At 41.3% G+C, this 14,975-nt stretch overlaps 1 protein-coding gene across 9 annotated transcripts in view; it reads right to left on the bottom strand.

Annotated features, from left to right (window-relative positions):
• The window catches only part of LOC109418595 (E3 ubiquitin-protein ligase RBBP6), a 115,128-nt gene that overhangs the window by 81,102 nt on the left and 19,051 nt on the right, over positions 1-14,975 (bottom strand). For 8 of the 9 annotated variants that reach the window (XM_062842241.1, XM_062842245.1, XM_062842247.1 and 5 more), the window contains 7 exons: positions 3,602-3,713; positions 3,158-3,533; positions 2,853-3,092; positions 1,779-2,481; positions 1,302-1,718; positions 1,136-1,246; positions 948-1,058 (listed from right to left, as the gene is read on the bottom strand). In XM_062842241.1, the coding sequence (XP_062698225.1) occupies positions 948-1,058; positions 1,136-1,246; positions 1,302-1,718; positions 1,779-2,481; positions 2,853-3,092; positions 3,158-3,533; positions 3,602-3,713 (2,070 nt within the window). The remainder of the gene's footprint in view (positions 1-947; positions 1,059-1,135; positions 1,247-1,301; positions 1,719-1,778; positions 2,482-2,852; positions 3,093-3,157; positions 3,534-3,601; positions 3,714-14,975) is intronic. The other variant, XM_062842246.1, reaches the window with a different exon arrangement.

The raw sequence follows: 14,975 nt of genomic DNA, 5'->3' as shown, positions 1-14,975 counted from the left end.
TAAAGCAGTTTTTTCACTGAGAACTACATTTTTACAACGAAAATGTATTCACTGTATTCCTCATGAGGAAGGGAATACAGTGAATACATTTTCATGGTCATTGTTTTGATTTACAGCGTACTTTTCATTTTCCGAAAAATGATGACGGATGCTTGAGCTTTAATAGCCATATAAAAAAGTGGATAGGATTTTAGACCGTTTGGAGAGGGGAACTAATTTTGGACACTCCTAGAATCCATACGTATTTCACCGTGTCCCAAAATCAAGTAAATTGGTTTAAAATTGACTGAGTTTTAGTAGCTAGTGGCCAAAACAGGACCTCTGCCCAAATGGTAGCAAATGCCATAGAAATCGAATATATAGTGGATCTCTCAATGCCGTAATACTTGATGGGTTGTAAAATCAAGATTTATCACCACCCAAAACTATGTTATTCTGTTATAGCTTCCGAATCACTTTTGAATCAGTTGGTAGATGCGGAATTTCTTTTTTTTTTATTGAAAGATATTGGATTGTAGTGTTCAAAAAAAACGTAGAAAGGGCCAAATTGTGTTTAGGTGCAATAAATGTGTAAATATATCTTCGTAGTATAGTTCTCCACGTTTACATGGTCTTGGGCGTAACATATCAAAAAATGACCGTGTCTCTAACTTGCCACTTAGTATTATAATTAATGCACTTTGTATTTTCTAATATTTTCATGATTATGTAGAATCATTGGTCGCACATAAGAAAATTTTAATATTATAACAATCCGTTCACTATGAGGATTGATTGCTAATAAATACAACTGTTTTACAATATAGGATAAAAACTATGGAAAGTCGTATAAATTATAATCTTAGCAAATGAAAAACAATCAATTTACATTGTCTTGCGTACCGATATGATTTGACGATTTCTATGAAATCAGATGTATCTTAAAATACAATTTAATTATTACTTACCTTTGATAATGATCCCGGTATCCCGGAGATCTTTCTCTGTTATCACGATACTCGCCACGATGTTCATCTCCACGACGTTCTTCTCGTCTGTCCTTGCCGTGCTTACCGTGTCTGTAAATCGAACAAAACAAACAGTTTACAATTTACAGTTATAGTCTTACATTTCCGAAGAAATCGTTTCCAATTACCTTCTATCGTCGAACGACTTAGAACGGCTCTTCGATCGACGTTCTCGGTAGGGGCTTCTTGAACGCCGTTTCGGAGACTTGCCACGTTTCCCGGGAGATCTGCAATCGGATCTAAATATTAGCTAAGATTACCACCGAGCACAAAAAGGTCATTTTTTTGAATCACCTCGAATAGGATCTCGATCCGCTTGAACTGTACGAACTGGAACGATTTCTACGTCTTCCACCATTGCGATCGCGCTCGCGATCTCGATCTCGATCGTGTTCTCGATCCCGGTCGCGATCCCTGTCCCGTTCACGTTCCCGGTCCCGACCCTGCTCACGTTCCCGTTTGTCACCGTGCTTTTCCTCGGGCGATCGGCGCCGATCCGGAGACCGTCCCCCGCGCGGCGATCTTCGCCGTTCCCGTTCCGCGGATCGTCCTCGTCGATTGCCACTACCGCTGTTGTCGAACGATCGAGACCGACGGTTTCGGTCTCCGTGAGGTGAACGATGCCGGCTAGCCTGTTTGGCCTCCTGCTCTTTGCGACGTTCCTTTTCCCTCATGATACGGTTAAATGCTTCCAATGGATCGTCGATTATGCTGTGTATGGAAAAATTTTAATGATTAAACTGAAATGGTGGAATCTTGATAAACACTTACCCTGGTCCAACGTTGGGCATGCCGGGATATCCTCCTGGCCCCATGGGACCCATATGGCGTGGTCTCATGTGTGGTGGATGTGGGGGATAGCCGCCTCGAGGTGGATACATCATTCGAGGCCGCTCTCCGTGGTACATTCCTCCGCCGTGGTGATCATACGGACGTTGCGGTGGATATCCGCCTGGCATTCCGTATCCTCCGGGGTAAGGATGCGGTGCTCCATGTGGAGGAGGACCCGGGTATGGACCGGCCGGAACTGGATGCGGTTGTGGAGCCATATAATTTGGGTGGGACGGTGGATGATTGCCCAAGAGTGGAGCTTGTTGGTGCGGAGGATGATTGTGAGGCGGCATTTGTATGGGGCCCCTGGCTGCTGGCTGATGATATTCTGGAGACCGTGATTCATATTCATGTTTGGAAGCGGCTGCGGGAGCGGCATTATAACTGTTCTCCTTTTCTTCCACGATCGGGGTACGGGAGCCGGCTTCTTCAGTTGCAATTGGTTCCGTTGTCCGGCTTGCACCGCTATCGCTGTTACCTCTGCTATACGGCGGAGGATAATCACGGCCAACGGGTGGCGTGTCGTGACGATGATGGGCCTGCCGTCCGTTGTAATGTCCGCGAAAAGCTCCCCTGCTTTGAAGATGGGCTGGCGGTACCGTTACTGTAATATTATCCTCGTAATCCGATTCGTTGTCGAATACTGTAGAATATGCTTGAGATATAGTAAACGTAGGGCGAGATATTTCAAATAAAGCGAATAACTTTGACAACTTTATTACTGTGAGCTATCAGCGCGCACTCCTTCCCATAACATTGAAAAGTAAAAATGATTTGATTGACTAGGAAAACTCAAATAATTTGAATATATCACGGGCTGCAATGATGCAGCTAATAAAATTGTAGTAGAAACTCAATGTGTCCTACGCGATCCGAGATGCGTACATAATAAATTTATTGGATTGAATCGTTATGACGAACACCTGAATTGGTGTTGAGAACACAAAAAAACCACATAGGTCAAAGTTACCCAGTATCATAGTTAGTTAGCTAATTGATTTGTCTGTAACCTACCTTTATCATCCGCTGGTGGGGAATCAATATCTCCATGTTGAGATACATCCTCATAGCTTTCCTGTAGCTGATCACCCGCGTCACGTTTTTCGTCATCTGCGTTTTCCACAGGTTGTTGTTCAGCATCAACATCTCCACTGGATGTTCCTGTTACGGACGCAATATTGGTAGACGAATTCGTCGTTTCTACCGATGCGTTTGAAGGGTCCTCGGCCGGTTTGGTTTGCTTGTTTGAAGCAACTGAAAGAAAAAAAAAACATAAGTTTGCACCCTAAACAGAAGATTGTTACGCTACTGAAACCCACCTTTCTGCACCACGGTTTTCGTGTAGCCGGTTTCGTTCCGGAAGGCATTCACCGAGTTTCGCAGAAACCGATTCGGGATAAGCGATCCCGGGGAGGACCCCTTCTCCTTGCAGTCGGGACATTCGTTATCTTCCGATTCGAGTAGAGCTGTCCGAACGCACTCGTCGCAAAAGGAGCTGCCACAGCAGGGTATCATGACCGCGTCGGTGAACAGATCCTTACATATGCTGCAGATCAGGTCCTCCGGGATGACTTGCTTTTCCTCCGGCGGAACTTGCGACGGTTGAATGATTGGATTGTTTTCCGGATCCTTGTCCCGCTCGATGAACGAGCGAGGAATTCCCGAAGTGCGTTTGACCTCCATCGCCTCTTTTGGCTGTTGGGAAATCGAATCAAAATTAATAGCAAACTCAATCTGAACGAAGGAGAACAGTAATCACTTACCAGTGGACCGAGGGGGCAATTTTTAATCCAGTGACCTGGTTTATTACACCGATAGCACTTGTAATTAACGGGGACCTCTCCAGATTGGGATGCTCCTCGAATTTTTTGGTAGCTGGTAAACACATAAGGAAATAGTATTTTTTTAGGAAAGAATACAATAATTTTATCATTTCTGCATAACATTAAATAATTCTGTTACATAAGTTTACCTGTGTTTAAACCTTATTCCGTGTTAGTGCAAATATGGGTAGATGAAACATAGAAAATAACTAGACTTAGTTTCGTGAAGTAAGTGAATGATATGCGTATCACAATAACAAGGTAACGCTTGTACGAAAAAACAGTATGAACCAAACTAGCCTTGATTCGATGGAAATCGTTGAGATAAAGCTGACATTATGCGGGTAAAATAAAGAGGCATGAATACCAACATGAGAGGTAGGTGAATCAACAACAAGTTGTTTATGCATAACGAGATGCCTAGTACCGATAATCAAGGTCGTGGTGTACCCGCCAACGGTTAGGAAAATTGAAAAATAAAGACTAAACAGTGGTCGGAAATCGAAAGTAGTCAAACATAAGTTATTCCTTTGACTTTGCTGGTTGAGTCGGAGCCAATATAAAGTTGACGGCAGCGTTGAGGAGTTTCAAAATCAAAACATTTTATAGGCGTTCCAGGTTTAAAGCTTTGATCGGCATAGAAGAAATCGAACCGGACATCAACTCGACAAGGACCCATCATCACACATAAATTCAAAATCCACCCTGCATTCCGTGTCCTGCTAGTTATTTGAGAGATATTTTTTTCAGTGGACAAGGAATAGCATTTCATTTGACAGGCGCTCTGATTGACTGAAAGCCCTGAAAGCGTTTAAAAAACATGTTTGGGAGCAAAAATGAGTGATATGAAATGACTGAAAAGACTTGTAAGATACTGTTTGAATAAATTACACCGTTCACATGCACGGGTCGTTGTATGGAATACCGGCGAAGAGGACAACCCACCTTAAACCATCGTTGCTCACTCTCAGCCATAATTTGATTGCTGATGCTTTCACTTGCTTCTGTTAACCAACGAAGGCTTATAGCTACCGCTTTGGATTCAAAAGGGTCTGCTTTTAATACTGAGCCATCGCTCAGGAGTTACAGGCCAGGTTCAGCATAAGCATAGGCATAAGCAAAGCATACTGCAAACAATGTTTATTTCCACATCGGGTTGTTGAATTACTTTTTACAATAAAATAAATATAAATCCCAAAAATTCTGGTCGCTATTGCTTCCCGGCGGAGCTCAAATTTCTACCATAAGAGAGATTTTATCTTTCATACCCTGTCAAAATTTGCAATCCTAATTTGCTCAGAATTTAGTATAGATGTTAAAATATTTCAGAAGTTTCAGGGGGTTCAGAGGCGTTTTAGATGGTTTCAGGGGGTTCCAGGATGTTTTAGGGGCGTTACATGGGGTTCGAGGGGGTTTAAGGGGGATTCCGGAGGCAACAAGCTTCATAGGATTTTCGGCGGGTTTCCGAGACCTTACAGAGGCGTTACATAGGCATTTTCGGGAGTTTCGGAAGGTTTTAAGTGCGTTACATGGGGTTTTAAGGGTATTTCGGAGGTTTTCAGTGGGCAGTGTTTGGCAGCCGAAGTGATAAGTGAATCACTCAGCAGTTTTTCTTCCCTTTCGTTGGTTCTGTTTCAATAACCAAGCGTGTCTATGTTCTCTCGTCGAGTCGTATGGTTCACGAACGAATACAAAGAAGATACTCCAATATAGAAAAGCTGCAGCGATGAGCGGGCATCGCTAAGCGTAAAAGAATGAATATCACATTTCGGGAAGCGTTCCAGAGCATGTCGTTTCACGATGTGTTAAATATAGGGTGGGGCGGGGCAAGATGGGTCGCGGGGCAAGATGGGTCAGTGCCATTTTCGGGCGCATTACTCATGTTTTGATTATCTTAATAATTTTGTTAGATGACCAGCATGAATATACAAAAGTTTGGGGCATTGATTGAAAAATTATTCACTCTCATTGAAATAATAAATAAAATGGTTTTTAGCCATTTTTCTTATGCGATACATCCCATATAATCTCCATATAAACGGCCGCGGGGCAAGATGGGTCACCTTCAATTTTGAACGTATTTTTGGAGCATTCAAAAGTTATTTATTTTTTATTACAAGACTATTTTATAACTGACTTCAATCAAGCGGAATGAACTCTTAAAATCATAACATGAAATTATGATAATTTTTTAGTGAAAACATCGATTTTCAAGTCGCCTAAGGACCACTCGAATCGTAAAGTTTTTTATATTCCAAATAAATTTATAAAATTTTTACTAGTAGCTCTTGTTTACTCAGTATGGTGGAGCATATATGAATGCGGAACAAATATTATATTTTGACGTTTTTCGTTGAGAAAATGTGAATTATTTAAAAGGTGACCCATCTTGCCCCGCCCTTTTTTCACGGCGCAAAATCGATCACTTTTTAAAACTGCTTGTTTAACATCATATTTTTTATTTGAAGATCTTTTTATCGACTTTTAGCACAGCTAACTAGTGTATTGAAGAGTAGTGGACGAATACAAATCAATACGATTTGTATTTACAAAGTTATGGTGATGCATCCTTAGGTGACCCATCTTGCCCCGCCCCACCCTACACGTTGAGTGTAGCACAAGCTGAGTATAGACCACTCAGTGGCTCGCGATGAAATTCCAAATTCTGTCAGTGGATTTCAGAGATGTTACAGAGGCGTTACATAGGGGTTTACGGGGGTTTCAAGTGCGTTACATGGAGTCCGAGGGGGGCTTTAGATACCAGAGGCATTTCAAGAAGCTTCAGAGGATTTTCTTCGGGTTTCAGAGACATTACAGCTGCGTTACATTGGAGTTTTTGGGGGTTTCAAAGAGTTTCAAGTTTGTTACATGGGGTCCGAAGGGGTTGTAGGGGGATTCCGGAGGCATTTCAGGAAGCTTCATAAGTTTCGGAGGGGTACTGTGGGTTTCAAAGGGTAACGCCCCCAAAAAGACTCTCGGGAACTCCCGAAAACGTCCCTGAAGCCCTCTATAATACCAATACCACTGTGCGGTATTGCGATGCTAGTGATCTCGTCGCGGTGTAAACTGTTTGTCACTCGTGTTAAAGTCACTATTTCGTTTCACGATACATACCGTTGGATTCGCCTAAGCCTGCTTTTTTAGCATATATTCGAGGATCGCTGAAATTCTGGCGCCTAGAATAACTACATCCGTTTTTATTTTACTGATTCTACTGCACTGTACACAAACAACACATTGTTTGTCTTCCTCGAGAAGCCCTCTTGGGCTGCGTGTGTAGCTGCTCGCTACTACAATGACATCGGTTTTGTGCAGTGTCTGCTCTCTACGTATCGCTTCCGAGCTCGATCGTGTTTACTGCTATGGTGGATGTGCGCATATTTGTCATGCCAAATGTACCGATTTGAATCCAGCTGCTATTACGGCGTTAAAGGGGAATGTTTCGCTCAGATATATGTGCTTTGAGTGCCGAAAAAATCAGCTAAGCCTAAACGAAATGCAGAAAACATGTTCTGAAATGCTAACAAAAATTTCACAGCTGTATGATGTAATTACTGCTTCCGAAGAGCGGACAAAACAAATGATAGCTAGTCAGCTTGACGATTTTCGGAAATCTCTTCTGTCAACGGGTTGTGGTGCATCTCACTGTGCTACGATGAACATGTCCTCGCCAGCATATCCGACTGCTGGGCCCGCGGATTCTCCCCGGGAGGCATCCGGGACGAACGAAACGATGAACTCTTACGCTGCCGTTACCCGTCGTCGCCTTAACCAAAGATTTTAAATTAATTTAATTTTAATTTAATATATTTGCCTTAACATACCGAGAAACCCGATAGCCAGAGCCACTAAGCAAACAACTCCTATCGCTGCTGTTGTGTCCGACGCTGGCGTGTTAAGATCGGGAAAGAGACGAATCCTGAACCCGGAGCGCAGACAGGATCAATCTTCGTCAACGACAGTGGTAACTCCCACTCCTAAATCAAGTGCTATCAGACGGCTCGAGGAAACTGTACTCTTCAAACCGAAAAGTCAACAAAGTGCTGAAGTGTCTAAAAAAGATATTCGTGTGAACCTGGATCCATCGCAGTTTGCTGTAAAAGACATCCGATGTCGTGAAAACGGAGAAGTCGAGGTCCGCTGTGAGAATAGTGATATCGCGTTGAAAATGCAACGGGTCGCTAATGACAAGCTATCTGGCACATACGATATCTGTTTGCAGGAAGCGCTTCGCCCCAGAGTGAAAATTTCTGGTCTTTCAGCAGAACTCAACGAAGATGACGTGCTAGATTCCTTAAAGAAACAGAACGGAGTCCTTGAATCCGCCAAGTTAAAGGTGATACGGATTACTAAGAACGTGAGAGCAAAGAACAACACCATGTCTGCAGTTCTCGAAGTCGATGCTTGTACATTCGACACGCTGATTAAAATGCGCCGAGTCATGATTGATTGGGATAAATGTCAAGTTACTGAGGCAATCAATGTTAACCGATGCTTCAACTGTTCTGAGTACGGGCACATAGCCTCTTCCTGCAGCAAACCGCAATGCTGTCCAAAATGTGCTGAACCGCATGAGGCACATGAGTGTACGTCCGACTTTTGTAAATGTGTTAACTGTGATTTGAAGAATCGTCAAATGAAGGCAGCGCCAGAAGAACAACTAGATGTGTGTCATTCGGCATGGAGTGTTGATTGTCCGATATACCAGAAACGACTACAGCGATCGCGCCAACGGATCGACTATTCCATATAGCAATCAAAATTGATCAACGGTGGACGAGCTACAATAGATGATTCGCTGGATGAGGAGTACTATTCAACAGCAGTGGTGAACCCTGCTTTGTCAGGTAACATAAAGAATAGTAGGGTGGGGCGGGGCAAGATGGGTCGCGGGGCAAGATGGGTCAGTGCCATTTTGGGGCGCATTACTCATGTTTTGATTATGTTAATAATTTTGTTAGATGACCAGCATGAATATACAAAAGTTTGGGGCATTGATTGAAACATTATTCACTCTCATTGGAAATAAAAAATAAAATGGTTTTCAGCCATTTTTCTTATGCGATACATTCCATATAATCTCCATATAAACAGCCGCGGGGCAAGATGGGTCACCTTCAATTTTGAACGTATTTTTGGAGCATTCAAAAGTTATTTATTTTTTATTACAAGACTATCTCATAAATGACTTCAATCAAGTGAAATGAACGATCAAAATTATAACATAAAATTATGATAATTATTTAGTGAAAACATCGATTTACAAGTCGCCTTAGGACCACTCAAATCGTAAAGTTTTTTATATTCCAAATAAATTTATAAAATGTTTACTAGTAGCTCTTGTTTACTCAGTATGGATATGGGGCATATATGAATGCGGAACAAATCTTATATTTTGACGTTTTTCGTTGAGAAAATGTGAATTACTTAAAAGGTGACCCATCTTGCCCCGCACTTTTTTCACGGCGCAAAATCGATCAATTTTTAAAACTGCTTGTTTAACATCATATTTTGTATTTAAAGAACTTTTTATCGACTTTTAGCATAGCTAACTAGTGTATTAAAGAGTAGCGGACGAATACAAACCAATACGATTTGCACTTACAAAGTTATGGTGATCCATCCTTAGGTGACCCATCTTGCCCCGCCCCACCCTATATGTCCTTCCGAAGCAGTAGATGCTGCACAACACTTAAACGGAAATGCCTTTCAGAACACCTCTCGTAAGACGCCGGCCTATCCCCCTTGCGATGATGCCAATTTTGAAACAGTTGGGAACCCTGTTTCGTCAGGTAAAGCTAAGAGTATATGTCCCGCCGAGGCCTTAGATACTGCACCACAGTCAAATGACAACTCTTCCCAGGACTTCGTGAATATCGACAGCATCAGCTTCTACTACAAGAACAACCCCTCTCGTAAGATGCCAGCCCATCCCCCCAGCGATGATGCCAATTTTGAAACAGTTGGGAACCCTGTTTCGTCAGGTAAAGCTAAGAGTATATGTCCCGCCGAAGCCTTAGATATTGCACCACAATCAATTGACAACTCTTCCCAGAACAACGTGAATAACGACAGCATCAGCATCTACTACCAGAACGTTAGGGGTCTACGTACGAAGATTGACCTGCTTTATACTGCTGTCTGCGATTCAGAACTCGACATCGTGGTCCTCACCGAGACGTGGCTGAACGATAACTTCAATTCCTGTCAACTGTTTGGAAACGGATACACAGTTTTTCGTTTTGATCGTGATCGTAGAGCTACGGGCAAGACTCGAGGCGGCGGAGTGTTGATTGCAGTTTCAAATCGTTTCAGTTCGTCTGAATTGATCGTCGAGAATAACTGCGGCTTAGAACAGGTTTGGGTTTGTCTGAACGGTGGATCTAGGAAAATTTATCTGGGTGTCGTGTACATTCCCCCAGATGTCTCTAGCTCCGCTACACTTATTGAACGTCATGTTGATAGTATCTCAGAAATTTCCGAAAAGCTTAAGCCTCAGGATTTCTTTCTTGTGTTCGGCGATTATAACCAATCCGGTTTGCTTTGGAAAGCTACTGGATCCGGACCGGCTTGCATTGATACGGACAATTCTACATTCAACTCAGCAAACACAGCGCTTATTGATGGTATGACGATTGTGGATATGAACCAGATCAACCATATTACAAACCATTTGAATCGTACATTAGATTTGACGTTTGTCAACAGTATTGCACTTAATCAGTGCGATATTATGCTGGCTCCCGACGCGCTGGTCGATATTGATCAGCTTCACCCTCCTCTCTTGATCACTTTGACTTGCCCTCCATTGGTGCGCTTTGAGGAAGTTCTGGATGAAAGGAAGCTTGATTTTTGCCGTGCTGATTATGCGGGTCTTAATGCAGCTCTACTAGCTATTGACTGGTCTACTATGGAAGCGCCTGATGTTGATAGTATCGTTGAAGTTTTCAACCGTCGCTTAAATGATCTCCTAACGCAGTTTGTGCCTAAATCACGCACGAAGCCAAAGCCGATTTGGTCTAACTCTCGACTTCGAACGCTGAAACGTAAAAGAGCCTCTGCATTAAAGATATATTGCCGCAATCGTAACGAATTTACGAAACAAAATTTCTCGAGAGCCAGTAATCGTTACCGGAGCTACAATCGCTACCTTTATTCAGGTTATGTGCTACGAAAGCAGAGAGATTTGAAAACTAATCCGAAACGGTTCTGGTCGTTTGTCAACGAGAAACGCAAGGAATCTGGACTTCCCGCGCAAATGGTGTATGGCGAATCTACATCGTCCTCCCTAGATGAAACTTGCAATCTGTTTGCCCAGCACTTTTCTAGTGTATTCATGACTGGCGAGATTACCAAACAGCAAATTGATGAGGCACTTGAGCATGTTCCTGCTGACGTCTGTGACATCAATATAACTAGCTTCTCGCTGCCTGAAATAGAGTCAGCCATCAGACAACTAAAACCATCTAACTCTCCTGGTCCTGACGGAATACCTTCCAATGTTATTCGTAACTGCGCCAACTCGCTAGTGAAGCCACTGGGGATGATTATCAATCAGTCACTTCTTCAAGGCATCTTCCCAAGCTGCTGGAAAAGATCTGTCATATTCCCGGTATACAAAAAAGGAAACCGCAATCTAGTCACCAACTACCGTGGGATTACTTCCCTTTGCGCTGCCTCGAAACTTTTTGAGATTCTTGTGAGCCAATCCATACAGCGTTCCGTTGCGCAGTATATTTCGATAGATCAACATGGATTCTACCCCGGTCGCTCGATTGAAACAAACTTAGTCGAATTCAGCTCCTTTTGTTTGCAGCACATAGAGAATGGCTCACAAATCGACACAGTTTATACAGACATTAAGGCTGCATTTGATCGAGTTAATCACACCATTTTGCTAGCTAAGCTTAAACGTATTGGAGCTTCCGATAACCTCGTTCGCTGGCTAGAATCATATCTTACCAACCGTTTACTCTCAGTAAAACTAGGAAACGCTGAGTCGTGGATCTTTCATAGCACGTCAGGTGTTCCACAAGGAAGCAACGTCGGACCGCTTCTTTTCTCGATCTTCTTCAACGATATATGCTTAGTGCTTCCGAAAGGATGTAAAATCGTGTATGCTGATGATGTCAAAATTTATGTTGTTATACGTACGACTGAAGACTGTTGCAACCTGCAGAAACTAGTTGACAAATTCTCCGAATGGTGTTGTGCGAATCGACTTGACATCAGCGTTTCGAAATGTTCTGTTATCAGTTTCAACCGGAAGAAATCACCAATACTACATGGATACACCCTTGAAGGTGAACTGATCAAGCGAGAACTGGTTGTCAAGGACCTTGGAGTCCTTCTGGACTACAAGCTGACCTTCCACAACCATTACAACAGTATTATTGCAAAAGCTAATAAAAATCTGGGATTTATCATGAAGTCATCAAGAGAGTTTCGTGATCCCTACTGCCTTAGGGCGCTCTACTGTTCTCTTGTGCGATCAATTCTGGAAACAGCAGCTGTTGTATGGAGTCCATACACTGATGTTTGGACAACAAGAATTGAAGCAATACAGAAGAATTTTTTTTAATGAAACTCAACGTACATATGTACAGATGGAAATATTATTAGTAAAATTGCGAAAAAATCCACAGCTCAGGTGAGATTTGAACTCACGACCCTTATACGCTAGACAAGTGCTTTTCCAACTAAGCTACCGAGCCAATTAATGACACGGCATTTTGGTTGGTACAAGGTAATTCCAATCTCATCAATCATGCTTCATCTTTCCCTTAAATTTCACCGCAAATATATCCATCTCTTATGTACACATGCATGAAGAGCGATGCGATTTATTTACTGTTGAAACTGTTTGCCTAACTTTCAGGCGTCTCTTCATCACCGACTGTGGTGAGGAAGAACAATTGAAACCTGGTAGGCGACCAACGTGTCGTTCGCACTCTTTCATATACGACAGATTACTACAGAAGAGGTAGAACAGGGTGGCCACTCAGAGCGGCAAGTAAAATTCCCGAGTTTTTCCCGGTTTTCCCGATAGTTTTTTGAAAATTTCCCGGATTCTAAAATAGAATGATTTAGAGTGAAAATTAAACGTAACTTACTAAGAAAAATTTAAGAAAATTAAAATTGAATATTTTCAAATCCTTGGACTTAACATAGTATTCATATGAACTTGAAAATAAGTTTATAACTAACTAGCTGTACCCGGCAAACTTTGTCTTGCCTACTGCGTTTTTTGACGTTTCAAGTCCCTAGCCAAGCCCGTTCAAAGTGTATGGAAACCCGATTTTCAAAAACTCTCAATTTTCCCATGTTTTATGCCTCATAAACCTTCCTTGGGTGAAAGCAAACAGAACAAAACTTAGACGACCCAAATCGGACCATCCGTTCGCAAGTTATGCGCGGTCCCACGTATGCCACTGCATTTATATATATATAGATTTACTTAATATTTAGCTAAACTCATGTGTTGTTTGTCTCGTATCCAATGATGGGCATTGTAGTTACATCGTTACATCTTCATTTAAATTTAAATTTTAAGATGACTAGTACAAATTATGCAGTTGTTTAAGTAAATAAAAATAAAAAGGATAATCCTGGGGGTCAAAATTCTCAGAGAATACACTATGATTATAGGATTTACGAATCTAATAATAAGTGGATTTTTTAGTAATATTCCAAAAGTCACTTCTGAAAATGTTTTGATTAGTTCGTTTGGGAAACTAATAGGCAATAACAGAACGCCAAGAAAAAAAAACTTTCTGAATAAACTTCTGGTGGAATATCTGGAAAGATTACTCGTGAAAGCATTTTCTAATTAAAACTTCCACTCAATCTGCCAAGTAGTATTTTTGATGGTCATTTTTAAGACCTCTATAGTCTGTAGTTTAATAGAAAACCAGTGGCGAACTATGGCTACTGCAGAAAGTCAGGCAGGTTACTTTGGCTGAAATCGTAAATTCTAGGAGAAATTTGAGAGAACAAAGAAATCTAAGATTTTGTCTGATAATCGTCTAGCATTCAGTTATTTCATCAGCGATTCCAATATGAAGTTCTCAGAGATTTACTTTCTGATTACATTTTTAGATATGTCAGGAATTTTTTCAAGAATTCTTGAAAGATTAGTTTTTGAGAAAGTATTTCTCCCAAAATGTAGAGGCAGATTCTAGATTTGGGAATTAATTATTTTCTCAAACCATTTAAACTATATTCCTCCAGATGCTTTTGAATACTCACTGGAACTCCCGCGAGAATTTCAATTGGTAGGTTCACTAGAAACTACGAATACTCAAAATTCTCGAGAATTTGCTGAACCAGGAGTTTTACCAGGGACTTATGCAAAAGCTTCGCCAAAAAGAGATTTTCCCGATAACTTACTCCGGCTTTCTCCGATTATTTTTTTTTCACCAGTTTAACAAATGAGCACATCAAAGAACTTCATAAAAAAAACATCAGAAATCTTTCAAGCAAAACATTAGAAATATTTTTATAAACTACACTAGGCGTGCTTTGAGGAATTTCATCAGATAATAAAAATCCCTTTGAATATTCTTTCAAATATTTTTCACTAACTATTTTTAATTTTAAGAATGTTTTCACCAGAATAAATCATCCAGATTTTCAGAATTTTTAATTTGAATGTCTTCTTGCAGCAATTCATTCATTCATTCAAAATTTTACCAGCATCCTATCCAAATTTCTCAGACTTTTCGCTCAAAGGACAAAGGCTATATCAAGTATTCTCCTAGAGATTGTACAAGGATATTTTTTTAGAAAGAAGTTATAATTTTTGTTATGTTTTATAAAACTTTTATAGGACGCTTGATGTTTTCTGGAACTTGTACATCCTGAAATGCATAAGTGTCATATGAATCTATAAATATTTGTATGTGTCTCAACCAGTATTTCCACCAGAATGTTCTTTAGAATATCTTTAGAATAACTGTTCAAATTGTGATGTAAGGTAACATCATTATGATTAACTTTAATTGTCATGACTCGACGACAAGATATTAATTTTCAAGAATGGTTTTTACGCCAGCTCATCCACTATGTTATTAAGTTCAACAGTTGTTGACTGCATTTCCCACAGATTCTCGTACTCATGCTTCTGGAGACTTTACAAATATTTAAGAATTTTGGCAATTCCCGGTGGCTAGCAACAATTCCCGAGGTTTTCCCGACTTTTTCCCGGTGGTGTAGAATTCCCGAGCTTTTCCCGGTTTTCCCGAAATTCCCGACTGGGTGGCCACCCTGTAGAAGCTCGAATATGACTTAAGGGCAAAGTCTTCGGTATACCAAT

Source organism: Aedes albopictus, chromosome 3 (assembly GCF_035046485.1).
Source record: "Aedes albopictus strain Foshan chromosome 3, AalbF5, whole genome shotgun sequence".
Taxonomy (NCBI): domain Eukaryota; kingdom Metazoa; phylum Arthropoda; class Insecta; order Diptera; family Culicidae; genus Aedes; species Aedes albopictus.
The sequence above is the reverse complement of the archived record's forward strand: the minus strand, read 5'-3'. Positions and strand labels throughout refer to the sequence as shown.